Below are 27998 nucleotides of genomic sequence, written 5' to 3' on the forward strand. Positions count from 1 at the left end.
CGTCTATTACTCAGTTCGGAGCGCAGTAGCCCGGGCTGTACACACTGTCCATAGCGCCTCCTCAGTGCTCCCACTAAAGCACCATAATCACGTCTGTCCTCGGGGCTAATCAATATCAAACAGGCCAGAGCTTCATCCGTGAGGCATAAAGCCAACTGCAGTGCCCTATCTTCATCCGACCACCCCCTAAAATGAGCTAACAGTTCAAACTGAGCATGAAAAGCTTCCCAATCCGCCTTACCGGAATACTTCGGGGTCATAACGGATACGGACGCAGCCGGGAACTGGGCGCCGCCATGTTTGTTTACATCCCGAGCCCCAGATTCCTCGTCCCGCCGCGTCGACGTCACCCCTTCGGTCCGCCCACCAGAATCCGCGCGAAACACAGTCGACGAAGCACTCATGCCCGCTTCAGCCGCCATCACTCTAACGTCCTCCCTCAAGCGGCCTCTGGGCTCCGATGCCCTGGCGATCTCCTCAGCCAGAACCCCCGACGTCCATGCACACGCACCTCCTTGGCCATAATTGTCCCCTACCTCCACCTTCACTTTCGGATTCCCTCGAAGCATCTTCAACCCCCGTTCTCACCTACGGTAGCTAGCCACAGAAGTCAGCTAGCTAGCTGGCTAACTTTTATCAACGTTTTTACTTCTGACACCAATGTAATGACCTGACTAGAACATAAAAGAACAACTGTCCAGACAGAGGATTGAGTTTACGAATGGACGGTTTATTAAACCAACTTTACACAGGCTACTGTTTGGCCGTAGCCCACGCCAAATAAATGAAAGATAACCCACAAGCCAATCGTGACCTTCTCTTGTGAAGCCCAGACGTAAAGAGAGAGAACAAAGGCTAAACCTGGTCTTAACTTCCAATGCTCCATCCCCCTGCCCAACCCTCCTCCACGCCACTCCGCCAACCGCCAGGATGCCCGGCATCAGAACATTCCAGGCATTCCCGTGATTGGCAGATAGCAGGTTGATTGACATGTCGGACCCCGCGAACACTGGGTACTGGTAGGTACAACACAACCATCTACTAGCCTAACACATAACACACAGCTGTCTGTGCGGGTCGCTACAATATCAACTGTTACTAATAATCATCAGCAACAACCACATGCCCATGAAGGCGTTTACAGAGGAAGAAAATGAAGGTAAACGAAACAATGGAATTAAATGGAAGGATCATGTAGGCTATACCAACTGAAGGGAACTAACAGTAAATTGGCAGTTGAATATGTGTTGTTATTAGGCCTACTGATGGACAATACTGATAGTGGCTAATATTTAACATGATAGAAATATATGTTGATATGCTTCAGTTTGCTGCCATATGACAGGTTTCACATTTGTCTCCAGCGATTTATAAGATAAAATAGATCTAAAACAAGTGTCATTTATATTTACAATTCCCTTATCCAAACGGATTAGTCATTTACCTAGCTCTTATCAAGTTGTAAATTACAATGCATGGAGAATGCTGTTATTTCTATCGGAAAAAGAAAGTAGATTATTTTCCCACTTGGAACCGGCAGGTTTGCTCGACCTTATTCATGGTTTCCTCTTGCATAAAGGTGGTGGAATTATGAGGCAATTAAATCAAGGTCAGAATACGGGGAATCTGTAAACACACCTCTGCCACACCTTCATTTCTTAGATCTAAACCCCGAACGAAAAGCGGGTGAAATAGCATGCTATTATCATGCTTAAGTTCAAGGCCAGAATAAAGCATAGAGATAAGAGTGCATAAAAAGGGATTTACATTCCATTTATGCGTGCTTAACTTGGTCGGATTCAGGGCCATCGAGAACACAGTGGTGCCTTGAGTTTGACAACAAAGCATAGGCCTATGCCTGGTTCTAAACCAATGTTGCCATTGCCCTATTCCATCAGTGTTTACACATCCTGAAGGAACTGGATAGGTATAAACCGAGACAGCCGAAGCTTCATGAAGACTACGTAGAGGCATCACCATGTTTCTCATATCTGGTTCCTTCAGACTAACTGTACAGCTGTTGACAAGAGAGAGTGTAGAGCGTGAGGTGTATCTCAGACCTGTCTGCATGTGACTTTTCCAGGGCAGGATGTCAACTCCGGTCCGGCAGAAGGAGCGGTCTGTGTGGGTCACAGTGCTGTAGAGGACCTCCTGGGTCTTCTTATGTCCTGGGATCTGGGCCTTGACCCGCACCTCCAGGATGGTGATCTCCTTCTCCTTCAGTTTGCCTTCCTTGTTCTTCACCTGCGTCTTCTTGGTGTCCACCCACACCACCCGCTCTTTCACTGAGGATCTGAGCACTTGCACAATTTAAACCAAAAAAAGGAAAATACACACAGACAACATCAACATCATCTCAACATACTCAGAATGTATATTATGCGTTATTATGTGGTAGCAAATGTCCTGCAGCATTTGAGTGCACACTGATCATCTCACTGATCATGTACACGTGTCAACAACACACACACTCAAACCTGCAACCTAGCGGACTCACTCTTTGATGCCCAAGTCTGCCAGCGTGGTGTCCAGGAATGGGAGAGGCTGGTCAGCACTGATGACCTCGATGGGCAAAGGGACACTCATTGGCACATCCCATTCCAGCTTGGTGCGTACAATGTTCCGCAGGCTGGGGGAGTCTGTGGGACTGTGTGGCTCTCCATTGGTCTGTCCCTTCTGGGTCTGTCCCTTCTCGGGCTCCAAGGTATGCGCTAACTGTAAGTCGCTCTGGATAAGAGCGTCTGCTAAATGACTAAAATGTAAATGTAATGTATGGTTTTTCTCTTCCCCCGCCATGTCAGTGTCTTCGGCTAGCCTGACTGAAAAAACAGACCACTATCTAAAATCTGACAACTCCTTTACTGTCTTCTATTCTAGTTGGGTGTCTATTATTTTTCTTTCTCTATTTGCCACTCAGTATCTATCCAGTAGTAGGATGTTGTAGTCTTCAGTTACTTCTCCAGTTGCTTTGGTCAGAAGAATAGAAAAGCGTGTCTGTGATAACTTGAGGGGGATGGTTCAGAATGACAACAGGTCCTTTTTCCTCCTCTCTGAGCAGAGTAGTAGAGACTGAAGGCCTGTGTGGTGGTACATGCAGGCTTGTTCTCTCCCTCCTGCTGATTTAAACGGTCAGTGTGAATGTGTGTAATGTGACAGTCATTATTAGACTGTCACCGGCTGGCTGATGGACTGACATGTTTTTATTGCAAGGGGATTCTCCTCTGATGGACTGACATGTTTTTATTGCAAGGGGATTCTCCTCTGATGGACTGACATGTTTTTATTGCAAGGGGATTCTCCTCTGATGGACTGACATGTTTTTATTGCAAGGGGATTCTCCTCTGATGGACTGACATGTTTTTATTGCAAGGGGATTCTCCTCTGATGGACTGACATGTTTTTATTGCAAGGGGATTCTCCTCTGATGGACTGACATGTTTTTATTGCAAGGGGATTCTCCTCTGATGGACTGACATGTTTTTATTGCAAGGGGATTCTCCTCTGATGGACTGACATGTTTTTATTGCAAGGGGATTCTCCTCTGATGGACTGACATGTTTTTATTGCAAGGGGATTCTCCTCTGTCTTTGTATTCATGCTGTTCTTCGTGTGTAAAAGGTCAAATAGGGGGTGCTAATATTTGTCCTGTTTCACACAAGTGTGTGGTGTGAAATGGAAATATGTTTTATGTATATCCCACTGAGACAGTGGGGTCATGGCCAGGGATCAGCCATTATTGACGGCAACCCAGGCGCAATTAGGGTTAAGTGCATTGCTCAAGGGCAGGTCCACAGATTGTTCACCTAGTCTGCTCGGGAATTCAAACTAGCAACCTTTTGCTTACTGGCCCAACTCTCTAACCACTAGGCTACCTGCTGCCTGTGTGCGTGCCTGTGTGCGTGCTATCAACTCAGGGGACTCCTTTTTGTGAATCATACCACTGCCAATGTATCCACGGTTAGTGTTTCAAGGTGAATGTTTTGTAGGACAAAACATGCAACAAAAAGTTTGCACTTAAAGAATGTTAAAAATGGTTTCCCTGGTGTGTGTGTGAACGCCTAGTGATCCTATTTACACGCCAAATTGACGAGCTTAAGCGCTAACTTTCTGGAGGGTCAAAAGGGTATGTTACCACACATTTAATCTCACAATTCACTTTTGGCAGATTTATGCTTCTCAATAATTAAACATAGCTCATTTGTTATATATGCAGTGACGTTGGCTGACCTCTTGTAAATATTTTTACCCTAACTGATTGTTCCCGATCAGCTTGTCTCCCTGCCTCCCCATCTCTCTGGCAGTGAGCCTTGATCGATTAATGGAACATTGGCAGTGTGGTGTCACATTGTAAGCATGAAAAAAAGCATGAAAAAAACTCTGTTCGCCCTGATAACTCTTACAAGTCCCTCGTGTGTACAGGAACGTGTGGCATGTGTGGTTGTATGCCTGTGTGTGTCGTGTGTATGTTCCATAACTGTGTATGTATGTGTGTGTTCTGTCCCCAGTACAGCGACGGGGGAGTTCCTTTTCCACAAACACACATGCTGACTGGCCCATGTGACATACCAGGGTTTCACAACAAACCTATCACCTAGATACCACACCAACAACCCAACAGATATATGGACATACGATTGTTTTCCAAGTCAAAACATTTCAACATTCAATTTGTGACGCATTTCAGTCCCCTCCCCTCTGAAGTGACAACAGTAGAGAGTTGATCATTGATGCTGTGGGTACTGGTCAGTGGGTATGTTGCACAGTGCAGTGACGTCTACCTTTGGCCTTAGCAGGATATGGAAAGTAAATGGTAAATTACCTAAAAAACAAGTAGTAAAATAAGGAACCAATAATTATCTTGGCTAAGGGTTTACACTGGTAATATCAGTTTTCTTAGTTCAGGGCTAGAACATGAAACACAATGTCTGGCCCAGCAGCCATGACTTCTCGCTCCAAACATCAGTGGTGGAAAAAGTACCCAACTGTCATACTTGAGTAAAAGTAAAGATACCTTAATAGAAAATGACTCAAGTAAAAGTCACCCAGTAAAATTCTACTTGAGCAAAAGTCTAAAAGTATTTGGTTTAAAATATACTTAAGTATCAAAAGTAAATGTAATTGCTAAAATATACTTAAGTATCAAAAGTAAAAGTATAAATAATTTCAAATTCCTTATATTAAGCAAACTGGATGGCACAATTTTCTTGTTTTTAAAATGTACAAAAAGCCACGGGCACAACATTCAGACATCATTTATTGGGCTCCTGAGTGGCACAGTGGTCTAAGGCACTGCATCTCAGTGCATGAGGCGTCACTACAGACCCCCTGGTTCGATTCCAGGCTGTATCACAACTGGCTGTGATTGGGAGTCCCATAGGGCGGCGCACAATTGGCCCAGCGTTGTCCGGGTTTGGCTGGACTTAACTTAACTGACTTGCCTAGTTAAAAAAAGGTAAAATACAATTATAAACTGGGTGGTTCGAGCCCTGAATGCTGATTTGGCTGACAGCTGTGGTATATACCGTATACCATGGGTATGACAAAACATTTATTTTTACTGCTCTAATTACATTGGTAACCAGTTTATAATAGCAATAAGGCACCTCGGGGGTTTGTGATACATGACCAATATACCACGGCTAAGGGCTGTGTCCAGGCAGTCTGCATGGCGTCGTGCATAAGAACAGCCCTTAGCCGTGGTATATTGGTCATATACACGTGGTCCCGTGTAGCTCAGTTGGTAGAGCATGGTGTTTGCAACGCCAGGGTTGTGGGTTCGATTCCCACGGGGGGCCAGTATGAAAATGTATGCACTCACTAACTGTAAGTCGCTCTGGATAATAGCGTCTGCTAAATGACTAAAAATGTAAATGTAAAATACACTCCTCAAAAAAATAAAGGGAACACTTAAACAACACAATGTAACTCCAAGTCAATCACACTTCTGTGAAATCAAACTGTCCACTTAGGAAGCAACACTGATTGACAATAAATTTCACATGCTGTTGTGCAAATGGAATAGACAACAGGTGGAAATTATAGGCAATTAGCAAGACACCCCCAATAAAGGACTGGTTTTGCAGGTGGTGACCACAGACCACTTCTCAGTTCCTATGCTTCCTGGCTGATGTTTTGGTCACTTTTGAATGCTGGCGGTGCTTTCACTCTAGTGGTAGCATGAGATGGAGTCTACAACCCACACAAGTGGCTCAGGTAGTGCAGCTCATCCAGGATGGCACATCAATGCGAGCTGTGGCAAGAAGGTTTGCTGTGTCTGTCAGCGTAGTGTCCAGAGCATGGAGGCGCTACCAGGAGACAGGCCAGTACATCAGGAGACGTGGAGGAGGCCGTAGGAGGGCAACAACCCAGCTGCAGGACTGCTACCTCCGCCTTTGTGCAAGGAGGAGCAGGAGGAGCACTGCCAGAGCCCTGCAAAATGACCTCCAGCAGGCCACAAATGTGCATGTGTCTGCTCAAACGGTCAGAAACAGACTCCATGAGGGTGGTATGAGGGCCCGACGTCCACAGGTGGGGGTTGTGCTTACAGCCCAACACCGTACAGGACGTTTGGCATTTGCCAGAGAACACCAAGATTGGCAAATTCGCCACTGGCGCCCTGTGCTCTTCACAGATGAAAGCAGGTTCACACTGAGCACATGTGACAGACGTGACAGAGTCTGGAGACGCCGTGGAGAACGTTCTGCTGCCTGCAACATCCTCCAGCATGACTGGTTTGGCGGTGGGTCAGTCATGGTGTGGGGTGGCATTTCTTTGGGGGGCCGCACAGCCCTCCATGTGCACGCCAGAGGTAGCCTGACTGCCATTAGGTACCGAGATGAGATCCTCAGACCCCTTGTGAGACCATATGCTGGTGCGGTTGGCCCTGGGTTCCTCCTAATGCAAGACAATGCTAGACCTCATGTGGCTGGAGTGTGTCAGCAGTTCCTGCAAGAGGAAGGCATTGATGCTATGGACTGGCCCGCCCGTTCCCCAGACCTGAATCCAATTGAGCACATCTGGGACATGTCTCGCTCCATCCACCAACGCCACGTTGCACCACAGACTGTCCAGGAGTTGGCGGATGCTTTAGTCCAGGTCTGGGAGGAGATGCCTCAGGAGACCATCCGCCACCTCATCAGGAGCATGCCCAGGCGTTGTAGGGAGGTCATACAGGCACGTGGAGGCCACACACACTACTGAGCCTCATTTTGACTTGTTTTAAGGACATTACATCAAAGTTGGATCAGCCTGTAGTGTGGTTTTCCACTTTAATTTTGAGGGTGACTCCAAATCCAGACCTCCATGGGTTGATAAATTTGATTTCCATTGATAATTTTTGTGTGATTTTGTTGTCAGCACACTCAACTATGTAAAGAAAAAAGTATTTAATAGGATTATTTCATTCATTCAGATCTAGGATGTGTTATTTTAGTGTTCCCTTAATTTTTTTGAGCAGTGTATATCGGGCCTTATTGCTTAAACAAAGCATGTGAGGCAGTAGGGATGACCAGGGATGTTTGGTTGATAAGTGCGTGAATTTGACTATTTTCCTGTCCTGCTAAGTATTCAAAATGTAATGAGTACTTTTGGGTGTCAAGGAAACGTATGGAGTAAAAAGTACAATATTTTCTTAACGAATGTAGTGAAGTAAAAGTAAAAGTAGTCAAATATAAATAGTAAAGTAGATACCCCAAAAAATGACTTAAGTAGTACTTTAAAGTATTTTTACTTAAGTACTTTACACCACTGCCAAACATGGACACTCACTATTCTGTCCCCTGGTCTGGTCTGCATTCAGCAGAGAAACAGGCTGAGGTCACCATTACCCCATGTACCACAACATTGACCTCTGCCTCTTTTGCTTTTGTTTATTGCAGCCCAAAGCTACATTGGTGCTGTGTGACTCAGTGATACAGGCTGCACAGCCCCCGCGCCTTCTAACCACCAGTTAATTGTATTGAGTAATTCAGCCATGAGATCAGATGTGATTTTTCTGCCAGCCAGGCACAATGATGTCAATCCAGGAGAGAGAGAGATGAGGTCATAGTCCAGAGTAGACCTTCTCTGCTGTTGAGTTGGTGACTCTGACTTCTTCATGGTCCTCTACTGCCCCCTATTGTCCCCTTGCAGCCTGTTCCTCAAAAATACATCTGAGTGTAGCAAACTACAAGGCTATATCCCACTGTAATATAATAGATTGACCACAAATTTAAAGGGATAGTTCAGCCCCAAATCAAAGTTAGTAAGATGTTTTCATATCTCAGATGTGGTCTTAAATTGAGTAGTAGATCCCAAATGAATGGGAAATAAGGGTACTATTTAATAAGATGGAATTACATTTGAGGCTTACTAATAATGAGTAAAAGTGCATTTTATTAGAAAAATACATCTCCAATAAATGCTTCAACGTAAGAACAGAGCAACATCATACCACAATTGATAAGATACAAAAACCACCAAAGGTTAAACAAAAACTTTGCTGTCAACAATATCAACTTGCATGACAGTTGACAAATAAATTAGAATAAAAATATATCTGCTAAATATACAGTATTCAATATATTAATAATAAATACTCTCTTCAATAGATATTAATAATATAAATACCAAATTTGAATAAAAAGTTTCAATATTAACAGCTTTACCCTTCACTAATACAAACTCCTCAGTCATTGCACTTCTTATAAAAAGGTTTCACTTATAAAGGTTAGAATTTTTTTTAGAAAAATGTTTTAAACTCCAAGAGGTCATCATTTTTGGGTGTGTGTTACAAAACAGTTTGAGGTGATGTTCTCATATGAAGGATATTTGGGACATGAACATTATTACTCTGTTATAAAAGTATGGCCATGTGTGTGTGGAGACCACTGCTTCACTTGGACTGAAATAGGTGCCGGTACTCATTTTGGGTGCCGGTACTGTTTATAATTAGGTGCAGGAGCACCACAATACTTTTGAGCTAATATTCTATAAGAGGAACAGGAGCAAAAGCAGTAGAACATTTGAGGTGCCGGTACTCAGCTGCGGTGAACTCCTGTCCAAGTCAAGCACTGGTGGAGACATCCTCTGTGTTCCTCAGGCGTGCACGGCGCTGAGTGGTCCAGGGATGATGGTGATGGGGCTGTAGGGTTCAGCCTGACATACAGCCAGCTCCCTAGCAGACACCAGTTCTGGACCAACACAACACAACACAAACGTCACAACACAGAAAATACGTGCATGTTTGTTAGTTATGTAAAACAATATTGGAATGCATACATGCATATAGCGCCACAAGTGATATCTATTTTTCTCTGTTCTCTCTCTGTCAGCTCTCACCTAGCAGTTTGGTAAGCATGTGGGCTGCAGTTGTACGGTCCGCCTCCAGGGGCAACAGAGAGTGAAAGGTGACTTTCCCAAACCTCAGGAGGTATGAGGACACCACACTAAAAGGAGCAGAGGGAGATGATAGCCATGTGATAAACACTGCCCAGAGTTTTACACAGTTAGAGAGAATAGATATAGAGAAGATAGAATAGATTGAGTAGTGCAGTACAGTAATGACTGAGTTAGAAGCTGTTGGCTGGGCTCCCTGCTTTTGCCATCAAACCCCTGCAACTTATCCAGAACGCTGCAGCCCGCCTGGTTTTCAACCTTCCCAAGTTCTCCCATGTCACCCCGCTCCTCCGCACACTCCACTGGCTTCCTGTCGAAGCTCGCATCCACTACAAGACCATGGTGCTTGTCTTCAGAGCAGCAAGAGGAACTGCCCCTCCCTACCTTTAGGCTATGCTCAAACTGTACACCCCAACCCGGGCTCTCCGTTCTGCCACCTCTGGTCTCTTGGCCGTCCCACCCATACAGGAGAGCAGCTCCTGTTCAGCCCAGTCCAGGCTCTTCTCTGTCCTGGCACCCCAATGGTGGAACCAGCTTCCCCCTGAAGCTAGAACAGCAGAGTCCCTCCCTGCCCATCTTCCGAAAGCACCTGAAACCCTTCCTCTTCAAAGATTATCTTATATACCTCGAAAAAATTCCTGAACCAACACAATTGCACTTGACCACCCCCCCACCTTCTAGCTCTGACTTTGCTGATAACTACTTTATTGAGGAATAATGTACTTACTATGCCTGTGATATGTGGTTGTCCCACCTAGCTATCTTAAGATGAATGCACTAACTGTAAGTCACTCTGGATAAGAGCGTCTGCTAAATGACTATAATGTAAATGTTAGAATATAATAGAGATCTAGAGAGAATGGATAGCAGTGCAGGGATGATAGATGGGTGACTAGTAATACTATACCTCAACAGGCCCTCGGCAGTGACCTCTCTGTCTGTCTCCTCTTCTCTGTCTGGTACAGCCACATGTACCTCTACTATAGCCTCCATAGGCACTGGGGCTTCTTCCATAGGAGACCTGCCGAGTAGAAGTCAGTATTAGTTTACAGTGGATAGAAATGAGCAGAGACTCTGAGCTATCCAACCAGGACCAAGATAACTACATATTGATACAAATATATCCTCTTATTTTCTCTCTATATACAGTACCAGTCAAAAGTTTGGACACACCTACTCATTCAAGTTTTATTTTTATTTTTATTAAGAAGTGTGCAAAGCTGTCATCAAGGCAAAGGGTGGCTACTTTGAAGAATCTCAAATATAAAATATATTTTGATTTGTTAAACACTTTTTTGGTTACTACATGATTCCATATGTGTTATTTTATCGTTTTGATGTCTTCACTATTATTCTACAAAAAATAAAGAAAAACCCTTGAATGAGTAGGTGTGTCCAAACTTTTGACTGGTACTGTATATATCTCACCATCTGCTGACAGGGGTGATCTGCTCTAGTGATTTGTCCTCTTTGGACACGTCTAGAAGAACCTCGGCTGAAAACATAAGAACACAAACAGATATCAAAATGCAACAGTAAAGTGATTGTATGTACATTTCAATGGCGTCACCATAGAAGTAGAATCGCATTCTTGTTCTGTGGGCGTCATTTTATCATTTGAAGTAACTGTGACAGGGACACAATGTCTGACCTGATGCTTCAGATGGGGCTGCTCCTCCTGAATTCAGCAACTCTCGTGGGATCTGGGGATACAGGAGGAGAGAAAAGATAGATTCATCTAGACTTCAGACAATTCTGAACTGGCTGTATGCATGAAAAACTAAGCAGTATAGACTAGATGCTGTTATTCCAGGCTCTCTGAGATATTATTAACAGTATTCACTGTCCTTCTGTTCAACTCGTCCCTTGGGTACATTTGAATTCACCCACAAGTCTTTACTATGTAAACTAATGTTTCAAATGTCCTGCACAAGTGTCCCCTGGCGGCATTGGTAATGTAGAAGAATATGGTGTCAAATCACCTGAGTTTATAAAGGACACCGAATATGTTACAGCTTCTGTTGTATTGTTGTAAAATCCACTTCATCGATTGAGAGCTATAATGAAAACAAATGTAGAAAGCTACACAGCAAATATAGATTCGCTCACCTCTCGCATGCTAGAGTCCCTCCTCTTCCTCTCAATCTCTCTGTCCAGCTCGGAGCTGCCCTCCTCCTCCGTCTCCTCCCCTCTGCCTCTCTCCCTGGTGCGAGGGAGTGTGGTGAGGACGGCGCACTGTTTCCATAGCAACAGGAGGTCAGGGTGCAGGAGAGCTGCGTCGGGGGAAAAAGAGAGAGAAAAGACTCACAGTGAAATCATCATTATAACCTCATGGTGTGGCAGTTGTGAGGTGGCTCCGTTGGTTGGAGCAAGGTGCTGGCAAAATCAGCGTTATGGGTTTGATTCCTACATGGGGAACACACACTGTACTACTATATAAGAACAATGTGCTGCTTAGAACCAAAACATCTGCTAAATGACATATTACATTATTACTACCATCTACCCTGGTCTGATAGGACTATCTCAGGAGAGGAGTCATATACTCACAGCCAGAGGGGGCAAGGTAGAGCTCTACTGGGAGGATCTTCTTCTGGGCAGGGAGGTTAATCAGCACTTGAGACTGAGGAGGAGGCACACACAAAGCAATGAGAATACGAATATATCCTTATTTTCTTTGAAGTAATCACTGATGTGGGTGGTGTTCATTAGGCACCAAACGGAAGAAAATGCACTGAAACAGGGAGGGACTACCTGGACCTGTCCAATAAGAAATGTACATTTTTGTTTCCAGTGGCAAACCCTTTAAAATGTTACCGTTGCATGCCCTAATGAACACAACCCTGGTAAGATTAGTGAAGGCTAAGTAGTGGAAGGCTTGAGTCCTACCAGGGGCAGAGTCTCAGCCTTGGTGTCCTCGATCTGCACTCGCATGGTATCCTGGGAGATCTGCACCTGAGGGTCGGCGAAGATGAGCTGCCGTCTGCGACCCCGCCTCTTAGGAGGAAGAGCGTCTATATGGGGGAGCTGGGACGGAGAGAGGGATGAGAGAGGCAAGAAAAGAGAGGAAGAGAGCAGATGGGAGGGTTATGGATGGATGAAACTGAGAGGAGCCTGTACACACCCACACATTTGGCAGGCGAAAATATTGTACAGAAATATCTTGGAGTTCATACGGAAGCTTTGGATTCGTGAGTCCTCATGATGAGTCACACACAGAACAGTGTGAACAGACACACACACCTCGCCACATGAGCTCTCCGGCGCTTTCTCTGTCCCCCTCTCTGACTGACTCGCGGACTCCCCCTCTCTCTCAGAGGTGTCTGGGGCAGAGGGCATGGCCACCTGAGGAGGGGGGGTCATCTCCATGGGAACGACCTCTAACGGCACCTCCACAGGCAGGCCGGTCTCCTCGTCCAGCAGCCACACACTGTCCCCGCCCACCACCGACACCTTCAGCCTGGACACACACACACACATTGAAAGAAGAACAATACAACAAAGAGTACATTTTTAAAAAGACAGGGGAAGATAATAGAAGATCAAGGTGACCACTAGAACGTCAGCCCTGTCAGAAAACATGACGACGCTGTAAATTTTTTCCATATGACTTACTGGTCAATGGAGGTCATTCCTGGCTCCATGTCCCTGGTTCTCTCTCCCTCTCTCTCCCTTTCCCGCTCTTCCATCTCTGTACAATAAACACACACATACACACCAGTTTATGCAAACATATTTACTTACCTATTTCCCTTTCTATAACTTTCATTATCTGTCCATATGAGTCCTACTGTTTTACTAGAGCTCTGCTACCCAACCTGAACCCAACCTGAGCCCGACACTATACATCGGGTAGGGCCTGTTTTTTAATCAATTACTTGGCTAGGGGCAGGGCTGAGCCATTTGCTCGTGATCTGCTGCACAGTAGCCTAGTCATATCTTACTAAGATCATAACATGGTGACCATTGTCTGAGTCGACAGGAGAGACTATTTCACAGAAAACAACAATGTTCCAGAGTTTAGAGTGATGAAAAGTAGCTAGCTAACGGCTAACTGCTCTTTTGCGTCTCGTCATTGAGCAGCCCAAGGTGGAGCCGTTGCTATGGATACTACACAGGTAGACTAGCAGCAGAGCACATGCAGCGCAGGGTAGTGATTGATGCGGTAAAAAGGCAAATCGAACTCGACCAACACAATATAATTGCCATGGAAACGCGTGGGGGAAAGGGCCGTGGGGGAAAGATCCCGAATATCCTCATTGCCCCCCAGCAAAATTATCCTACATTTAGGCTATTGCTTATATGTGTATTTCACACTATGTTGAGGTAAATATCAGAGTATAATGCTTGTATGGATGTCAACCCCAATACATGTTCATGTCATCGTCACCAATCAATTGCATTACAGTTAAAAACGACTGACTACCACCACCGATTTCTATATGCTAGCTATGCTAACCAGCTCATACGAACAGGAGTTAGGTTTAGAAGAAGTGACTGCTAAATGCTGAAAAGTGACAACTTCTAAATGTTATACTTTGAAAACAGCCAAATATATCAAAATCGGACTTAAGTTACCACATTGTGGGCCTGTTACAATGCATAAATCATGACGGATTTGACGAATATCCACTTTGTTAGATCAGATTTGTTGAATGTGCACCAATCTGGTTAATGGACTGGTCTGCGTTATATCCCTGGGGCGGGCGGGTTTAGGGTCATGAAATATTGTGTGGATGAAGGGCTGGTGGGTGGCGGTCGGGTTGAAACATTACATTCAAAAAACATGATTGTGCAATTTATATCTATAGGCTACATTGATATTTTTCTTTCTTAATTTTAGGCTATCTGGCATTTGTGCGTAAGCTCTGAGCCATATATATATAATGAAGACCGGTCCATTAACCAGATATACAGTATATAGAGAGAGTTTGGCCAGGTTTTAGAACGGCCGCCATGTTACCACCCATACAGAACTTTATTCTTGAAATGTTGGTGATGTAACAATACAATCCATCCTCCGTTTTCTCCTATCACAGCCATTAAATAAGTCCATGCAACTTATTATGTGACTTGTTTTTACATTTTTACTCCTGAACTTATTTAGGTTTGCCATAACAAAGGGGTTGAATACTTATTGACTCAAGACATTTCAGCTTTTCATTTTGTATTAATTAGTAAAAATCTCAAAAAACATTATTCCACTTTGACATTATGGGGTATTGTGTGTAGGCCAGTGACAAAAAAAATCTAAATTTAATCCATTTTCAGGTTGTAACACAACAAAATGTGGAAAAAGTCAAGGGGTGTGAATACTTTCTGAAGGCACTGTGTAGTCGGGCGGATGCGGATGTATTATTAGCAATTGCGGGCAGGTGCAGGTGAACAAACCCGCTGAACCACGCACCACTAGCGCAGGGAGGGGGAGGACAGACAGACCAGGAGCTAATGGATTCTAATGAAGGAAGTTATTTCTGATTTCGGGTTCGGACAGGGCCTTAAATTTAGCAGAAGCAATCGGGCCTGAACATCACAGGCATGTGTAAGGCTCTATTATTTACTCTCCCTCTCTTCTCTCACCGTCATGGAATTGGTCCTGCTGCTCCAGAAGCATGTCAATCTCTTTGCCAGTGGCTTCAGGAAGCTCAGCTCCTTCAAACTGACGGAGAGAAGGGCAGAGGGAGACCGAGAGAGAGTTCAACTTCAGGAACGATTGAGAGCTCAGGAAAGATCCTTTCGGATCCAAATTCCTTGTTGTGTTCACATGGTTAGATGTCTCTTAATAGGCAAAGTGAGTAACATTCTCAGTCTGATCCTAAATGACTGAGGTTTATAAATATACATAATAGCCTTTCTATGTGCTTTTATCAGTATATTACAACACTATATTCAGGTCACCTCAGCAGCAGCGATGACAAGCTGCTCCTTCTCTTTCAGGGTAATGGCATCAGGAGGGGAATTGAAACCTGAGAGAAAGCAACAGAGACAGAGAAAGAGAGAGGGCAAACATTAGTAATGCAGATTTGTTGCAGAGGATTTTCCATCCCAAATCAGACGTCACTCAGTCTCACCTCCGTCCTCTGATGCAGTTCCAGGACTGGTCCCTAGAGGGCGCTCTGGAGTCATGCTCTCCATCAGCTGCCATGGCTGGGAATGAACGAGACACACAGAGAGAGTGTTGTTAGAATGGTGTTCAATCAATAAATGCATTATCAACTCACAAGGGGACTCAATGAGGGTAAAGTTAAATTTGTGTCTTAAAGGCTTTTTGTGTGCTATTTTTACATAGGAATTAACTGTGGCTGTATCGGGGTTAGCTATGTCTGTAATTGAAGTTAGCTGTGGTTGTATGGGGGTTTCACATTTTTCTAGTGGCATACCGTTGAAAATGAGTTAACTAGGTAAAAATTGTGTAGAAATTATTGTATACCAGAGGGATCCTATATGGACTAGGCAGCAGGTGCTCAAAGCCCATCACCCCAAAGAAGGGGTCCTGTGCCCCCTCTGCCTTCTCCAGCAGGAACAGGGAGTCTGGGACATTTAGGGCTTGTCTGGGGAGGGAAAGGTGCTAATGTTATTACTACAACATGGCTACAAAATGGCTGTCATGCATCACACAGGCGACACTTTGGTGGTGAACGCCATTCAATGTACACAATGTACAGTACCTTTTGACCTAATGAAAAACAGTACATAAGTCCAATCCATTATCATTGTCAATATACACTGAGTGTACAAAACATTAGGAACACCTGCTATTTCCATGACATAGACTGACCGGGTGAATCCAGCTGAAAGCTATGATCCCTTATTGATGTCACTTGTTAAATCCACTTAAATCTTTTGTCATGCCCATTCACCCTCTGGATGGCACAAATACTTAATCCATGTCTCAATTGTCTCAAGGCTTAAAAATCATTCTTTAACGTGTCTCCTCCCCTTCATCTACACTGATTGAAGTGCCTTTGAACAGGGTATGGTAGTAGGTGCCAGGCGCACCGGTGTGTCAAAAACTGCAACGCTACTGAGTTTTTCACACTCAACAGTTTCCCGTATGTATCAAGAATGATCCACCACCCAAAAGACATCCAGCCAACTAGACACAACTGTGGGAAGCATTGGAGTCAACATGGGCCAGCATCCCTGTGGAATGCTTTCGACACCTTGTAGTGTCCATGCCCCGACGAATTGAGGCTGTTCTGAGGACAAAAGGGGGTGCAACTCAATATTAGGAAGGTGTTCTTAATGTTTTGTACACTCAGTGTATGTGTGACAGTTATATCTTACGACTCAAGGGGACATGTGTGTATGGGACACACGGGTAACGGTGTGTGTGTTTTTTCACCTGTCAGGCTCGGCCATGTCAATGCGTGAGTGTCTCTCGGAGCGCACCAGGCGCTCCATGGTCTGCTGGATCTCCTCTGGAAGAGAGGAGAAAAAGTTTGCGGTGAGGTCATTTAACAGACACTCTTATCCAGAAGCAATTAGGGTTAAGTGCCTTGCTCAAGGGCACATCAACAGCTTTTTCACCTAGTCGGCTCGGGGATTCGAACCAGCAACCTTTCGGTTATTGGTCCAACGCTCTTAACTGCTAGGCTACCTGCCATGGCTATGGCATACATACATATATGTCTTCCTGACTGGACAGCTGTGGTTCTGAACACGTGGTTCTGTACAAGCGTGTGACCCTGAACATGATATGATCCTGGATCTGTGTATCTATTAGCATGATTTATGTCTGGCTGCTTAGGAGGCTATATCAGACTATCGAGTTGCCTGTTATGATAAGTGAGTATATCTGAGCGTAATCATTCATATCGACCTCTAGCAACAATGTGGTTGTATACTTTATTGTCTCAGGTCGTATCAATGAGTGTGTATGGATGGAGAGTAACTGTTAGGCTGCATTTCAGTTCAATCAGTGTCCTTGGTCCTGTAGCTTGCCTTGCCATTAGACCTGACATAGTGTCTCTGATTACCGGCCTGTATCGACAAGCATCTCTTTACATGGCGTTAATCTGTATGCCCTTCATTTGAACCTTTTCCCTCTCTCTCCCCTTCTCTCTCACCCAGAAGGAAACCACACTGGCGGTGGTAGACGATGACCACCCCATACTGCAGCTGGGAGGACAGGTAGAGGGAGAAGCGAGGCCGAGGGAGACCAGGGCAGAGCGGAGCCACCTGGACCGTCACGTAATCCATGATGTCCTCACTGCAAATACACCACCATAGCTACATGATTGATATCAGATCACTATCACATTCACAACTGATGTGTATGGCCATGGCACAACATAGGTACATGTTTCATCAGGACAGAACTTAGTCAGGGAGTGGCTGCCCCAGTATCTGTGCTTTAGAGATGTTGACATGTCTCCTCTCGTGTCTGCGGACGTAACGGGAGTAAATGAAGATAGTTGCTCAGCGAAACACCATATTTGGTGAGTAACAAATGTATTTTTACATTATAATGCTTGCAGCGCTGTCTAAATTTGAATCTGAGCTTCATGGGTGTTAGAGAGGTCCTCTGTAGCTCAGCTGGTAGAGCACGGTGCTTGTAACGGGACCACCTATACACAAAAATGTATGGGACCACCCATACACAAAAATGTATGCACGCATGACTGTAAGTCGCTTTGGATAAAAGCGTCTGCTAAATGGCATATTATTATTATAGAGAGGAGACACTTCATACTCATAGTTGACATCTCTAATACAGAGATACTGGGGCAGGGACCATGGGTTGATCACTTGACATAATATTTTCCCTCAGACATAGAAAGGGAGAAGGATTATGGTTACCATGTCCGCCCAACGTTGACCCTCAGAAGCTCTCTGCGTGTTATCCTGATCCCTTTGGTGGCTGCCAACCTAAAACACAGAAACAAAACAGCATGACAATAACCAGAAACAGAAAGGTCTCTGATGATGATGGCATACTCACATTACATTGACCGAGATTCACAAGCTACAAAATATTAAACTCAGCCAAAGAGGATGCTAGCCTAGCTAACATTAGCTAGCTAATGTTAGAGAGCCACAACTCACCAAATAGTGGAAAAGCAGCCAGTGTGCCTCTGAAGAACATTTGGATAGTAAAACATCTTCCCTCAATTCATGCAGAAATATTGTTTCGCAATTTGGTGTCTAGAACCTGTGTGTAGAATGTAAAAAGATCAGATTGATCTTGATTAGATCAATAAAGGGTTGATGTTAGCTGCTAGCTAGCTAGCTAACGTTACAGGCAGATTCTCCTCAGAGAGCAGCGTTATCGAAATTCGCGCCAAATTTAGCTATATGATGACGTTTATGTTTTGACCAATCATGGATTGTGCAGTAGTCCAAAATAAAAGATAAACAGCAGAGCCATTTATATAGAAAATAAATACATGGCTCTGGTAAACATCTCAGTCGGTAACTTAGATACTATAGTAGCGGTAGAGTGTAGGCTGAAAAGCCTTATGTTTTAGTTCTAGCTAAGTGAAAATCATATTATGTTGGAAATCATTTCAATCTCAAACGTTTAATTAGGTCGCTACTTTTGATTACTTTTGATACTGCTGTTAGGGAGATTTCTCAAAGTTTAAAATAGCATGCAGTATGACTTTTTGTGGGTCTCCAGCAATAACGTAATTTAGAACTTCACACAACAAGAATGCATTGGTAAATCACTGGGCCGGGCAGAAGACCATTCAAAACGTGTGGAAGTGGGAAACAGACTTTTCACGCCACTTCGATACCGAAGTGACTTTTTACTACTCTCCTAACCTGCTACGAAAATCACCTTGTATCGAAGTGGCGTGAAAAGAGTGTGTGAGTCACCCCAAGGAGGTAGCCCTATGACGTTTCCACATTTTCTTCCGGGGAAGTGGTGAGTTAGATGCCACTCCTCTGCGTGAAGAATGTCAGTGTCAGATTGAAACGAGTACAGGGTACACTTCTTATTTTCATAGCACAAATTATAAAGCTTTTAAAATGGCATATCATACAGGTAGTCCGTATAGAGGCCAACCTCAACAACAACAATACAACAGCGCAGCGCCGGCGCCGGATCAAGGTTTTCTTTGGAATATATTTCAGAGGTGAGTGGAAAGACGTCTTTCGTGGCTATCGAAATAACGGTACTCCGCATCGATTTGAGCTTCATTTTGAAAACTGCTGCCACAGCGCATAATAGGCAGGGATAATAATAGTATAGCAGTTTATGTTTATGTATGCATAAAAAGTTATTTTTTTCATAGTATTATAACCGTGGTTCGATGATTACATTTATTTGACAGACTGATTTTAATTTCTTAAAGAAAAACATAAAACATATCAGGATTTATTTTGCCTGTCAGTTTTGGCAACAACAACAAAAATGTTTTCCTATTTTACTCTTGCATATGACATTTTCCTACCACACACATACAAGGCCTTGTTGTTCAATTGTATTATATACAGTTAAACCAGTACAGGGAGTAGATTTGATCAATGTCAGTCATCTAGCTAATTAAAATAATCTAATAATTTACTGTCTATCTGTTTCTGTTGTGTTGGTCTGTTATTCTATGAAATTAGCTTTGAATACACTTTATTTTATAGGGACTGACAAGAGAGCAGACATGACAATTTACATAAACTTACAACTGACAATAGCTGGCAAAACGTTGTAGAAGAAGAGGGAAATTCCTCTTTCCCCTGGCGGTAATATTGACAAAGATGGTGGATAAATGAAGATGTCCCACTCATTACAGTTTCTGAAAAAATGGTCACTGTTCTGTTCCGGTCTGTTTAATGGGTGGCTCTCCCATAGTCACCAATGCGATAACAGCTGGGTCTGGTCTGCTTAGTTCATTGACTGTATATGAACCAGAAGAAAGGAGTGAGTGAGATGTCTCGCTTAATTTTAGTCCCTGGTATTGAGTTATGTAATACTGCAGAGGATCCATGGTACTCTGCTTTCTCCCAACATTAAAATTCTGCAGGCACACGCAACACCTTGTTGAATAATTTATAATGAGGCAAAACCTAGAAAACTTGGTCTTATCTGTCTATCAGTATTCCACCCACCCACACACTACACACTTCAGATGTGTCCCTAGCCTGAGCTGAAGCAACACACTGGGGCTGGGACTCCCTGGGTCATATGACTTGAGTGGTCAAAGTGTAAATCCATTAGTCATCAGCAACCTGGTGCTTTTCTTAGCATTTTGTTAGGCTTGAGTCATAGAATTCTCCTTTTCCACTCCACCTATATGATCGTTAGATTCCATGACATGATCCCATGACAAACAAGTAGACACTAGACCTAAACGACTCACTAGTCCATGGTCATGTGGCATTACACTGGCATGTCAAATGTAGGCCACAAAGGCTGCGTTTACACAGCAACCCAATTCTGATCTTTTGACCAATCACATCAGACCTTTTCACATCAGATATTTTTCAGAGCTTATCTGATTGGTCAAAAGACCCATTAGTGAAAAAATGATCAGAATTGGTCTCTTTGTGTAAATGCAGCCAAAGACATAGCCTAGAGTAGAATAGCAAAGGATCCGTCTAGGATCTAGGCCTAGATCAACATCTGATACGTGACAATACAAACAATTGCTTACACTGTCTACCGTCAGTGAGTAAACAAATGTTTAGGATAATTTCGTCTGAAAACCGGCCTCGTGTTCAGAAGACCTACCTCTACTTCCCCCCACCATGAGAGACAGCATGAGATAAGCTGCTAAATCATTTGAGTAGAAAACTAAGTTCTGCCAGGCATGTCATAACTTGAATAGCTCCATAGGAAAAACTGAGACAGGCAGGGGAAATGTTACGATTCTAATGGCTGCTGTGCTGCTTGTAGTACTAATGTGTACAGCTAATTTATAGGATTTGTTCTGAGCACCATTCAGCAAATGGGACGATGGTTCTGCTTCAGGCCAGGGAAACGACTTTTAATGATACCCTTTCAATTCACCTCATTTTATGTAAAACCCAGTGAGGTAAGTCAAACCAGAGGAGGGGAAACAAGTAAGTGAGATTGAGCAGTTGGACACACGCACACACAGCACAGACCCTACTCTAAAAGTGTTTGGTTAAGGTTAGGTAGGTACCCTATCTGATCAAGCACTCTTTACAACACTTTTTTCATTCTGGAGGAAGTCACAAAGCGTGCCTTCATGGAAAGTCAGGTTTTGTATTTCTATGTGGTTTCTCCCGTCTAGCTTTGCAAAGCCTGCAGTTGGTAGGTTGGTCTGGGTTGCTAAGGAACATGTGAGTCATTGGAGGATTGTGCTACATTTCACAGAGGAGGTTATTCCAGAACTGGAAGGCAAGGCCTCTAATTTGTGTTAATGTTCAACTCACAAAATGTCTCCCACGTCTAAACAGAACAACTGTACCATTCTAATACTATTAAATTGGAACACGATAAAAAAATTAGGCTAATTAGTTTGATGTTACACTTCTATAACAGATGGCCTAGCGCATAGCTTTATGCTGAAAGGCGATGGGTTCTGAGATTGTACAATGGAATGCAATAAGATATTTGTGTGTATTGTAAATTCAAAGCAAAAGCGTTAATTGCATCTCTGATATATTTTCCTTTGATGGAGAAAGTATCTGAAGCCTCCTTTTTTGGCATTGCGCTCAAAATATACAGTATTAGCTAGCCTGATCCCAGATCTGTTTGTGCTCTACAGTACCCAACTCCAATGCTTGCTGTCATGCCAAACATCGTTGGCAAGACTGCACAAACAGATCTGGGACCATAATAGCGCTCTTGCCAACAATTAGGCTATTTAATCACAGACAGCAATAAGAGTTGGTGAAAGAGTAGCACTAGCCGACAGTGTCGTCGACCTGTCTTTATGCGGTTGGTTAGTTTTGGTTTCACTTTTCACTGATGTGATGTTGGGGGTGGTGGTGAGTGTAAAATTACACTCACCACCATCCCCACAAGTCATCGTCCTGTCCCCAGCCCAGCCCAGCCCAGCCCGCACACTCCCATTGAATGGAGTGTTGAGATCCTGACAAGGGGCTTACAGCGTAACGTGGGTAGGGTTTCAGCTGGGCTGTATTGTGTGTTGATACAGTCTGTCTGTCTGTATCTAATTGTGTGTTTCCTCCCCAGAGTGGACAAGGACAAGAGCTGCGTGATATCAGACACAGAGCTCCAGCAGGCCTTATCGAACGGTACGTCTCTTCCTTCTCCTCTAGACCTCAACACCTCCTCCTCTCATTTCAACACCTGGCGAGGGACAGAGAGAAGCTTGCTGAGGAGAGTTGGTGGTCTGAACTTGAAATGGACACAAATGTTTTGTTTTTACCTCAAAATGGCCGAAAAACAGGTGGAAACGTCGTCTGGTGACACAGGAAAAGTACTTCCTGGAAATGGCTGACGACGGCTGCCACCTGATAATCAACCCAACACCCTCTTGTTGTTGAGGTATGACCGAGAGGAGTGGCTTAGCCAACGCCACGAGCACAACATGACATTAGTCTTTCCACTGGGCTGGATGACGAGATAAGCTCATGATTGAGTCAATGCTATCAGTAAACATCGTGTTTTGTACCTTAGGGCACTAGAGTACAGCACAGCAGACATTGAGATCATCTTTACAACAAACATGTATTCTGTGCCTCAACATTTTGAATTGGTCAAGGACTCTCTCTCTGCGGTTTTTGAAAGGGTTTGAATGGACATTCTTCTCTCAAACTGTTTTTCTACACTGTGAAAAAGTGTTGAGGCCCAAGAGCGATGAAAGGAGCTGTTATCTGGCAGTAGCCCTGGTTCAGAATATTGATGACCCAGGCTGTGTGGAAGGAAGGAAGGCAGGCGCAGTGTTCACACAGTCAGTCCAGTCGTGCTCATTAGTAGGGCTGTGTCATGATTTGGCTGTGAGACTGTGTGTGACTGTGTCCAGGCTGCTGACTGAATGCAAGCTGTGCCCCCGTTCTCGGCCATGCACTTCACCGACCATGCCCACGGTGCTGTCACTGACACTACCACTCTGACACTCACCCAGGCCTCTCTGATCCCTCCCTCCCTCCTTCCTTCCTTTTTTATTCTTCTTGTAGACTGCTCTTTTCACCTCTCCATTCTCCTCTTCTCTTACCGATCCTGTCCTCCCCTCTTACCACTTCTCACCTCACCCCTTCCCTTGTTATCCCTCTCCTTCCATCTCATCCCCTCAGGGAGACTGTGTAGTGTTACCACTATAGGCCGCTATTCGTCCTCTCGGGGCTGACGTCCTCCCTGTGACAGGGCCTCTCCCTGATGAGAAACAGCTGGCCCCCTGTTGTACATCGCCAGTCTATCAATAAAGGGAATTTTTTCTAGGTGTTGGTGCCTTTTAGCTAGCTCTCCATATCAACGGTCCTCTTAGCTCCTGCTCTGCACCAAGCACCTGTCAAAATGTGCCTCTCCTCCCCGACTGAGATGAATGTGCTTAGATTATTTATTTATTTTCGGAGCCACCAGCCAAGTAGTTGCTGAAATCGGCAGCATTGCATTCACTGTGCTGAGTAGTTTGAATGGCAAGTCTACGTGCCAAGGGAATCTAGGCCCATCTACTAATGGGTAAAAACTCCCGCATTGACTCCTCCTGAATCGCCTCATGAACATTTTTCAAAAGGCAGAATAATAACACAAAACAATCATGTGTGGCTTTGACAGGAACGGGGCAGATTGTCTGGCATCTGTGGAGAAGAGGTTCCCTGCTCGGCACCCTGCCTGTACTGCATGTAAGACCGGGGTGAGGGGAGGGGAGCTGGGGGTGACTTTCTATCTCAAGGTTGAGCTCATCCTTGCACATGCTGTTTTAGCCCGCCTGGAGCAGTTAGTCGTAAATGAATGAGTGTGTGTTACTATGTGTGAATTCAAACCTGTGTGAGGCCCTTCGAGGTGTGTGTGTTATTATAGAGCGCTCTCACTAAGCCTCTCTTGTGGGGCGCTGTTTTGCGGTCACCCTGTTTTTTCTTCCATGTCCCCCTCCCTGTTCCCCCAACCTCGTCATGAGTCGGCACTGGGCAGCGCAGTGAGAAGGTCCAGTGTGTGTGCTGCACAGAGGGAACTTTGTCTCACAGGGCGGGCGGGGGCAGCCTCGACACGCACGCAAGCACACGCGCACACACACACTCCTGTGGTGCCGGTCTGGGGGCTTGACCAACAGACAGGGCGCCTCTCTCGGACATGGCCGGTCACTGTTGTTGACCTCACAGCTGCTGGAGAATGGGGAGTCTGGCTGGAGACCTGACCATTCCTCTCTGGTCTGGGTGTAGTCCAGACGCTTCATGTCTGTTCCCAGGCCCAGACCAAATCCCAGCCAGTCCCACCCAGCTGTAAAATTAGCCCAGGTCTGAATAAGGAGGCAGAGCGGCCTGAGTGGGAGACATCTCTCCGAGGCTTGGCTTGGCTTGTCGTTGCAGAGGAAAGGCTTAATGTGAAAAGTGGTTCACTTTACTGCACTGCAAAGCCTCCTTTATCTCTCGCTCTCTCGCTGTCTCTCCCCCCTCAGAGCAGTGAGAGTGAAAAGGTTGAGATGGTGAGTCAGCAAGGTTTAGGAAACCCTGATAAATCTCCAGCAGTTCTCCTCTGTTACCCAAAATACTGGCTTGGTAGTAAGCATACCCAAGATAAGAACAGAATGGTTGCTTAAGTCACCAAAGTCCTCCTAACTCTTTACTTGGCCTATTTCCCTCTTCTTGTTGTTGTTTTTGTTATAAATGGCCTAATTCAAGTCCAAAGGTATTAATTAACTTGGCACAGTCGTCCTGTGCAATTTAACTTTTTGTGGCAGAATGTCTTAGTTGTTGTTTTTCACCAATCTTTTCTCTATCTTCTCTCTGTAGGTACATGGACACCTTTCAACCCAGTGACTGTCCGATCAATCATATGTGAGTATTTGTCCCTCTTTGACCCTTGACACACAAACAAACTTGCACAATGACAAGCCTATATGGTCCTGACCTGGTGTACTACCATTGTTTATACGTTATCCCCATAGCAACCCTTTTCATTAGTTTGTGCACAGTGACACATTTCAACCCGGCTCCCCAGTTAAGTGGAAGCATGCAGCTATCGGTAAAAGGGGGAATAAGGAGCTTTTCTTTCTAACAAACAGGAGGTGTTTTTTTGGTCTCGAAAGGCATCTGTCTATAGCCATCCACTGACCGTATTGATTGGTTTACACACTTACCCTTTCACCAGCTGGAATCTGCTTTAGTCCAAGTGTAGCTGAATGTGAATAGAAAAATATACTACGTTTTATATTTAGTGGTGTTATTTTGAATCTCAATAATCCACCATTGCTTCCCACTCTGACTGTACTGTACACAGTAAATCAGTTGTATTCAAATGGCCATCCAGCCGACCAGCCCTAAGCCTTCCATGTGATGAAGCCCTTTGTTAGGATGTAATTGGATTAAACCGTAGGGGAAAGTTCAAACGGGCAAGATTTCTTTAACTCTGTGTCATAACAGATGTTATGGTAGTCCTTAGTCCAGTGTGTTAATGTTATGCCTTCTAGCACTGAACTAGACTTCCCAGCTGTCCCTTCTTCGTAGGTGGTGTTTCTCAGGGGTCTATTCAGTGTGGTAAGATTTCAGAACGTTGTGGAGAGAAAGATTATGAATAAAGTTGACATGGTGCCCGATTCTATAACACAGAAAAAACATACATATTCTACAAAATGCATTTCTATCTGAACATTGTTTTGTAACATTGCACCCTTCTGAACAGACCTCTTGCTCTCACTTATATCTTCTTTTGATTTCCCTCTCTCACAGCCATGTTCGACAGGGAGAACAAAGGAGGGGTGAACTTCAACGAGTTCGCCGGAGTGTGGAAATACATCACGGACTGGCAGAACATCTTCCGCACCTACGATAGAGACAACTCGGGCTTCATCGACAAGAACGAGCTTAAGCAGGCACTGACTGGATTCGGTGAGAATGCCTTCTCTATTTCACCATACTGGTGGCGGGCCAACCGCTATACCTGCTACGTTCATTTATTTGGTTCACAAGGTCAGCACCGATATTCTAATGTCCTTCTGTAAGATCGAGTAAGGTCAACATGCATGAGCCTGGATAAAGATATGTGCCAAAATAGTTGTGTAGATAGATATGCATGACGATATGAGTTGTTAGCCTAGCATACATTGAGGTCAAGCATGTTGTTATTTTCTATCCTCATTGAAATGTAGTAGTTCTTAGTCCTGTATGTGAAGTGAACAGGAGAAAGCCCTATGCATATTACAAATGGGGTAAGGGTTGTTGAACAGAGATGTGTTTCTGTGATGTTGACTGTTCTCTGTCCTCCTCCTCAGGGTATCGCCTCTCAGACCAGTTCTACAATACTCTCATAGAGAAGTTTGACAGGCAGAGGAAGGGACAAGTGGCCTTCGATGACTTCATCCAGTGTTGTATTGTTCTACAGGTAACCGTCTTACTGGGCTTCCTGTGCACATACCACTGGTTATGTAGCCTACATTGTTTTGTCAAGATATTGTGTGTACAGTATATACAGCCCATATTGAAATTGGACTTTGTGTTTTCTCAACATGGCATTTTTTCATTTATGCACATGGTATTTTAGACTCTGCAAATTAGAAATGTCTCGTCTTGGTTTTTCCTGGCCACGCTGTTGTCTGTATATTGATTAAAATATTTTGGTCTGGTTTCTCAGACACAGATTAAGCCTAGTCCTGGACTAAACTCTTTCAATGTAGAATCTCAATTGAGAATTATTTTTAGTCCTGGACTAGGCTTAATCTGTGTCTGGGAAAGCGGCCATTGATGTTTATTTACCAACATGGCATCTGTACTGGCTAGTATGTTTAAGTCAAGATCTACTGATGTCTAGATCTACTGTAATATACTGTATTATCTTAGATTTTTTAAATGTTCTTTGTCATTTCTCACTTTCAGAGGTTGACCGACGTGTTCAGGAGGTACGACACAGACCAAGACGGCTGGATCCAGGTGTCCTATGAACAGTATCTATCCATGGTTTTCAATGTTGTATAGTAGAGCCAAAAGCACAACTGGACACAACTGTGCCAAAGCCAAATCCTTCCCACCTCCACAACGTGTCTTCCTGGATCAAGATGACTGGGACTCTGGGATAGGATATAAAGACGTTATGTTCTGTCTGTCTGTCATTGTTCATAATGTTTGTTTAATGTCTGAATCTTATCTTAATAATGGTAAAGACCTGAATATCTGTGTTTAAGGTAAACCTGCATTGTACATATCATTTAGGACAAATAACCGCATGCTTCTGGGGGACTTCTGCCAATGTTCAAAGCATACACTCTTAATCTCAGATCTATTTTGCTGAAGCCATGTTTACAAATACTGTGAAAGCAGGTTATGGTCGGGCACAAAGCCTGCTTTTAGATTCACTGACATGCCAGCTAACGCCATATTTGTATAGACATATTTTTAACCAGCAAATCTATAAAAAAAAGTTAGCCTATTATTATTTTAGGTAGAAGAGTACGCTTTTGTATCGTTTATTTTTTGTGTGCATGATGCCTTAAACTGTATAAATGCAAGAGGAACCTCTTTTATTAAAAAAGAAACCTGAAAAAAGTTGTGAGCTCTGAATTGAATGTGTGGTGGACAAAGACCTAACAGTTTGC

At 44.2% G+C, this 27998-nt stretch overlaps 2 protein-coding genes across 4 annotated transcripts; one reads left to right on the plus strand and one right to left on the minus strand.

The window, feature by feature from the left end:
- Positions 1–8981: 8981 nt before the first annotated feature.
- rec8b (REC8 meiotic recombination protein b) lies at positions 8982–19142 on the minus strand. Its single transcript, XM_041879841.2, has 18 exons — positions 18424–19142; positions 18178–18246; positions 17445–17587; positions 16721–16796; positions 15806–15926; positions 15447–15522; positions 15274–15341; positions 14956–15034; positions 12991–13066; positions 12619–12835; positions 12265–12402; positions 11926–11998; positions 11485–11648; positions 11027–11078; positions 10804–10870; positions 10283–10396; positions 9319–9425; positions 8982–9170 (listed from the first exon to the last, which is right to left on the minus strand). Exons 1-18 carry the CDS (start codon positions 18477–18479, stop codon positions 9076–9078), a joined length of 1791 nt encoding a protein of 596 aa, XP_041735775.1. The 5' UTR covers positions 18480–19142; the 3' UTR covers positions 8982–9075.
- Positions 19143–19263: 121 nt separating this feature from the next.
- Positions 19264–27942, plus strand: pdcd6 (programmed cell death 6). Of its 3 annotated transcripts, XM_041879842.2 has the most exons (6): positions 19264–19457; positions 22484–22545; positions 25204–25248; positions 26140–26298; positions 26682–26791; positions 27283–27942. In XM_041879842.2, the coding sequence occupies exons 1-6, from the start codon at positions 19351–19353 to the stop codon at positions 27379–27381; spliced, it is 582 nt and encodes a 193-aa protein (XP_041735776.1). In that variant the 5' UTR covers positions 19264–19350; the 3' UTR covers positions 27382–27942. The 3 variants fall into 3 exon arrangements, with proteins under 3 accessions (XP_041735776.1, XP_041735778.1, XP_041735777.1); XM_041879844.1 differs by lacking the exons at positions 19264–19457; positions 22484–22545 and adding an exon at positions 22589–22798; XM_041879843.1 differs by lacking the exons at positions 19264–19457; positions 22484–22545 and adding an exon at positions 22835–24096.
- The last annotated feature ends 56 nt before the right edge of the window (positions 27943–27998 follow it).

Source organism: Coregonus clupeaformis, chromosome 7, assembly GCF_020615455.1.
Source record: "Coregonus clupeaformis isolate EN_2021a chromosome 7, ASM2061545v1, whole genome shotgun sequence".
In the NCBI taxonomy this organism is placed as follows: domain Eukaryota; kingdom Metazoa; phylum Chordata; class Actinopteri; order Salmoniformes; family Salmonidae; genus Coregonus; species Coregonus clupeaformis.

Bases quoted from the DNA above. Each gene is read 5' to 3' on its own strand.
- rec8b (XM_041879841.2), bottom strand. From the start codon at position 18,479: ATGTTTTACTATCCAAATGTTCTTCAGAGGCACACTGGCTGCTTTTCC. The intron at 15,927-16,720 runs GTGAAAAAACAC...TTCCCTCCCCAG, and splicing joins GACATGGCCGAGCCTGACAG to ACAAGCCCTAAATGTCCCAG. The intron at 13,067-14,955 runs GTGAGAGAAGAG...TTTATTGTACAG, and splicing joins GCAGGACCAATTCCATGACG to AGATGGAAGAGCGGGAAAGG.
- pdcd6 (XM_041879842.2), top strand. From the start codon at position 19,351: ATGGCATATCATACAGGTAGTCCGTATAGAGGCCAACCTCAACAACAA. The intron at 22,546-25,203 runs GTACGTCTCTTC...TTCTCTCTGTAG, and splicing joins CCAGCAGGCCTTATCGAACG to GTACATGGACACCTTTCAAC. The intron at 25,249-26,139 runs GTGAGTATTTGT...CCTCTCTCACAG, and splicing joins GACTGTCCGATCAATCATAT to CCATGTTCGACAGGGAGAAC.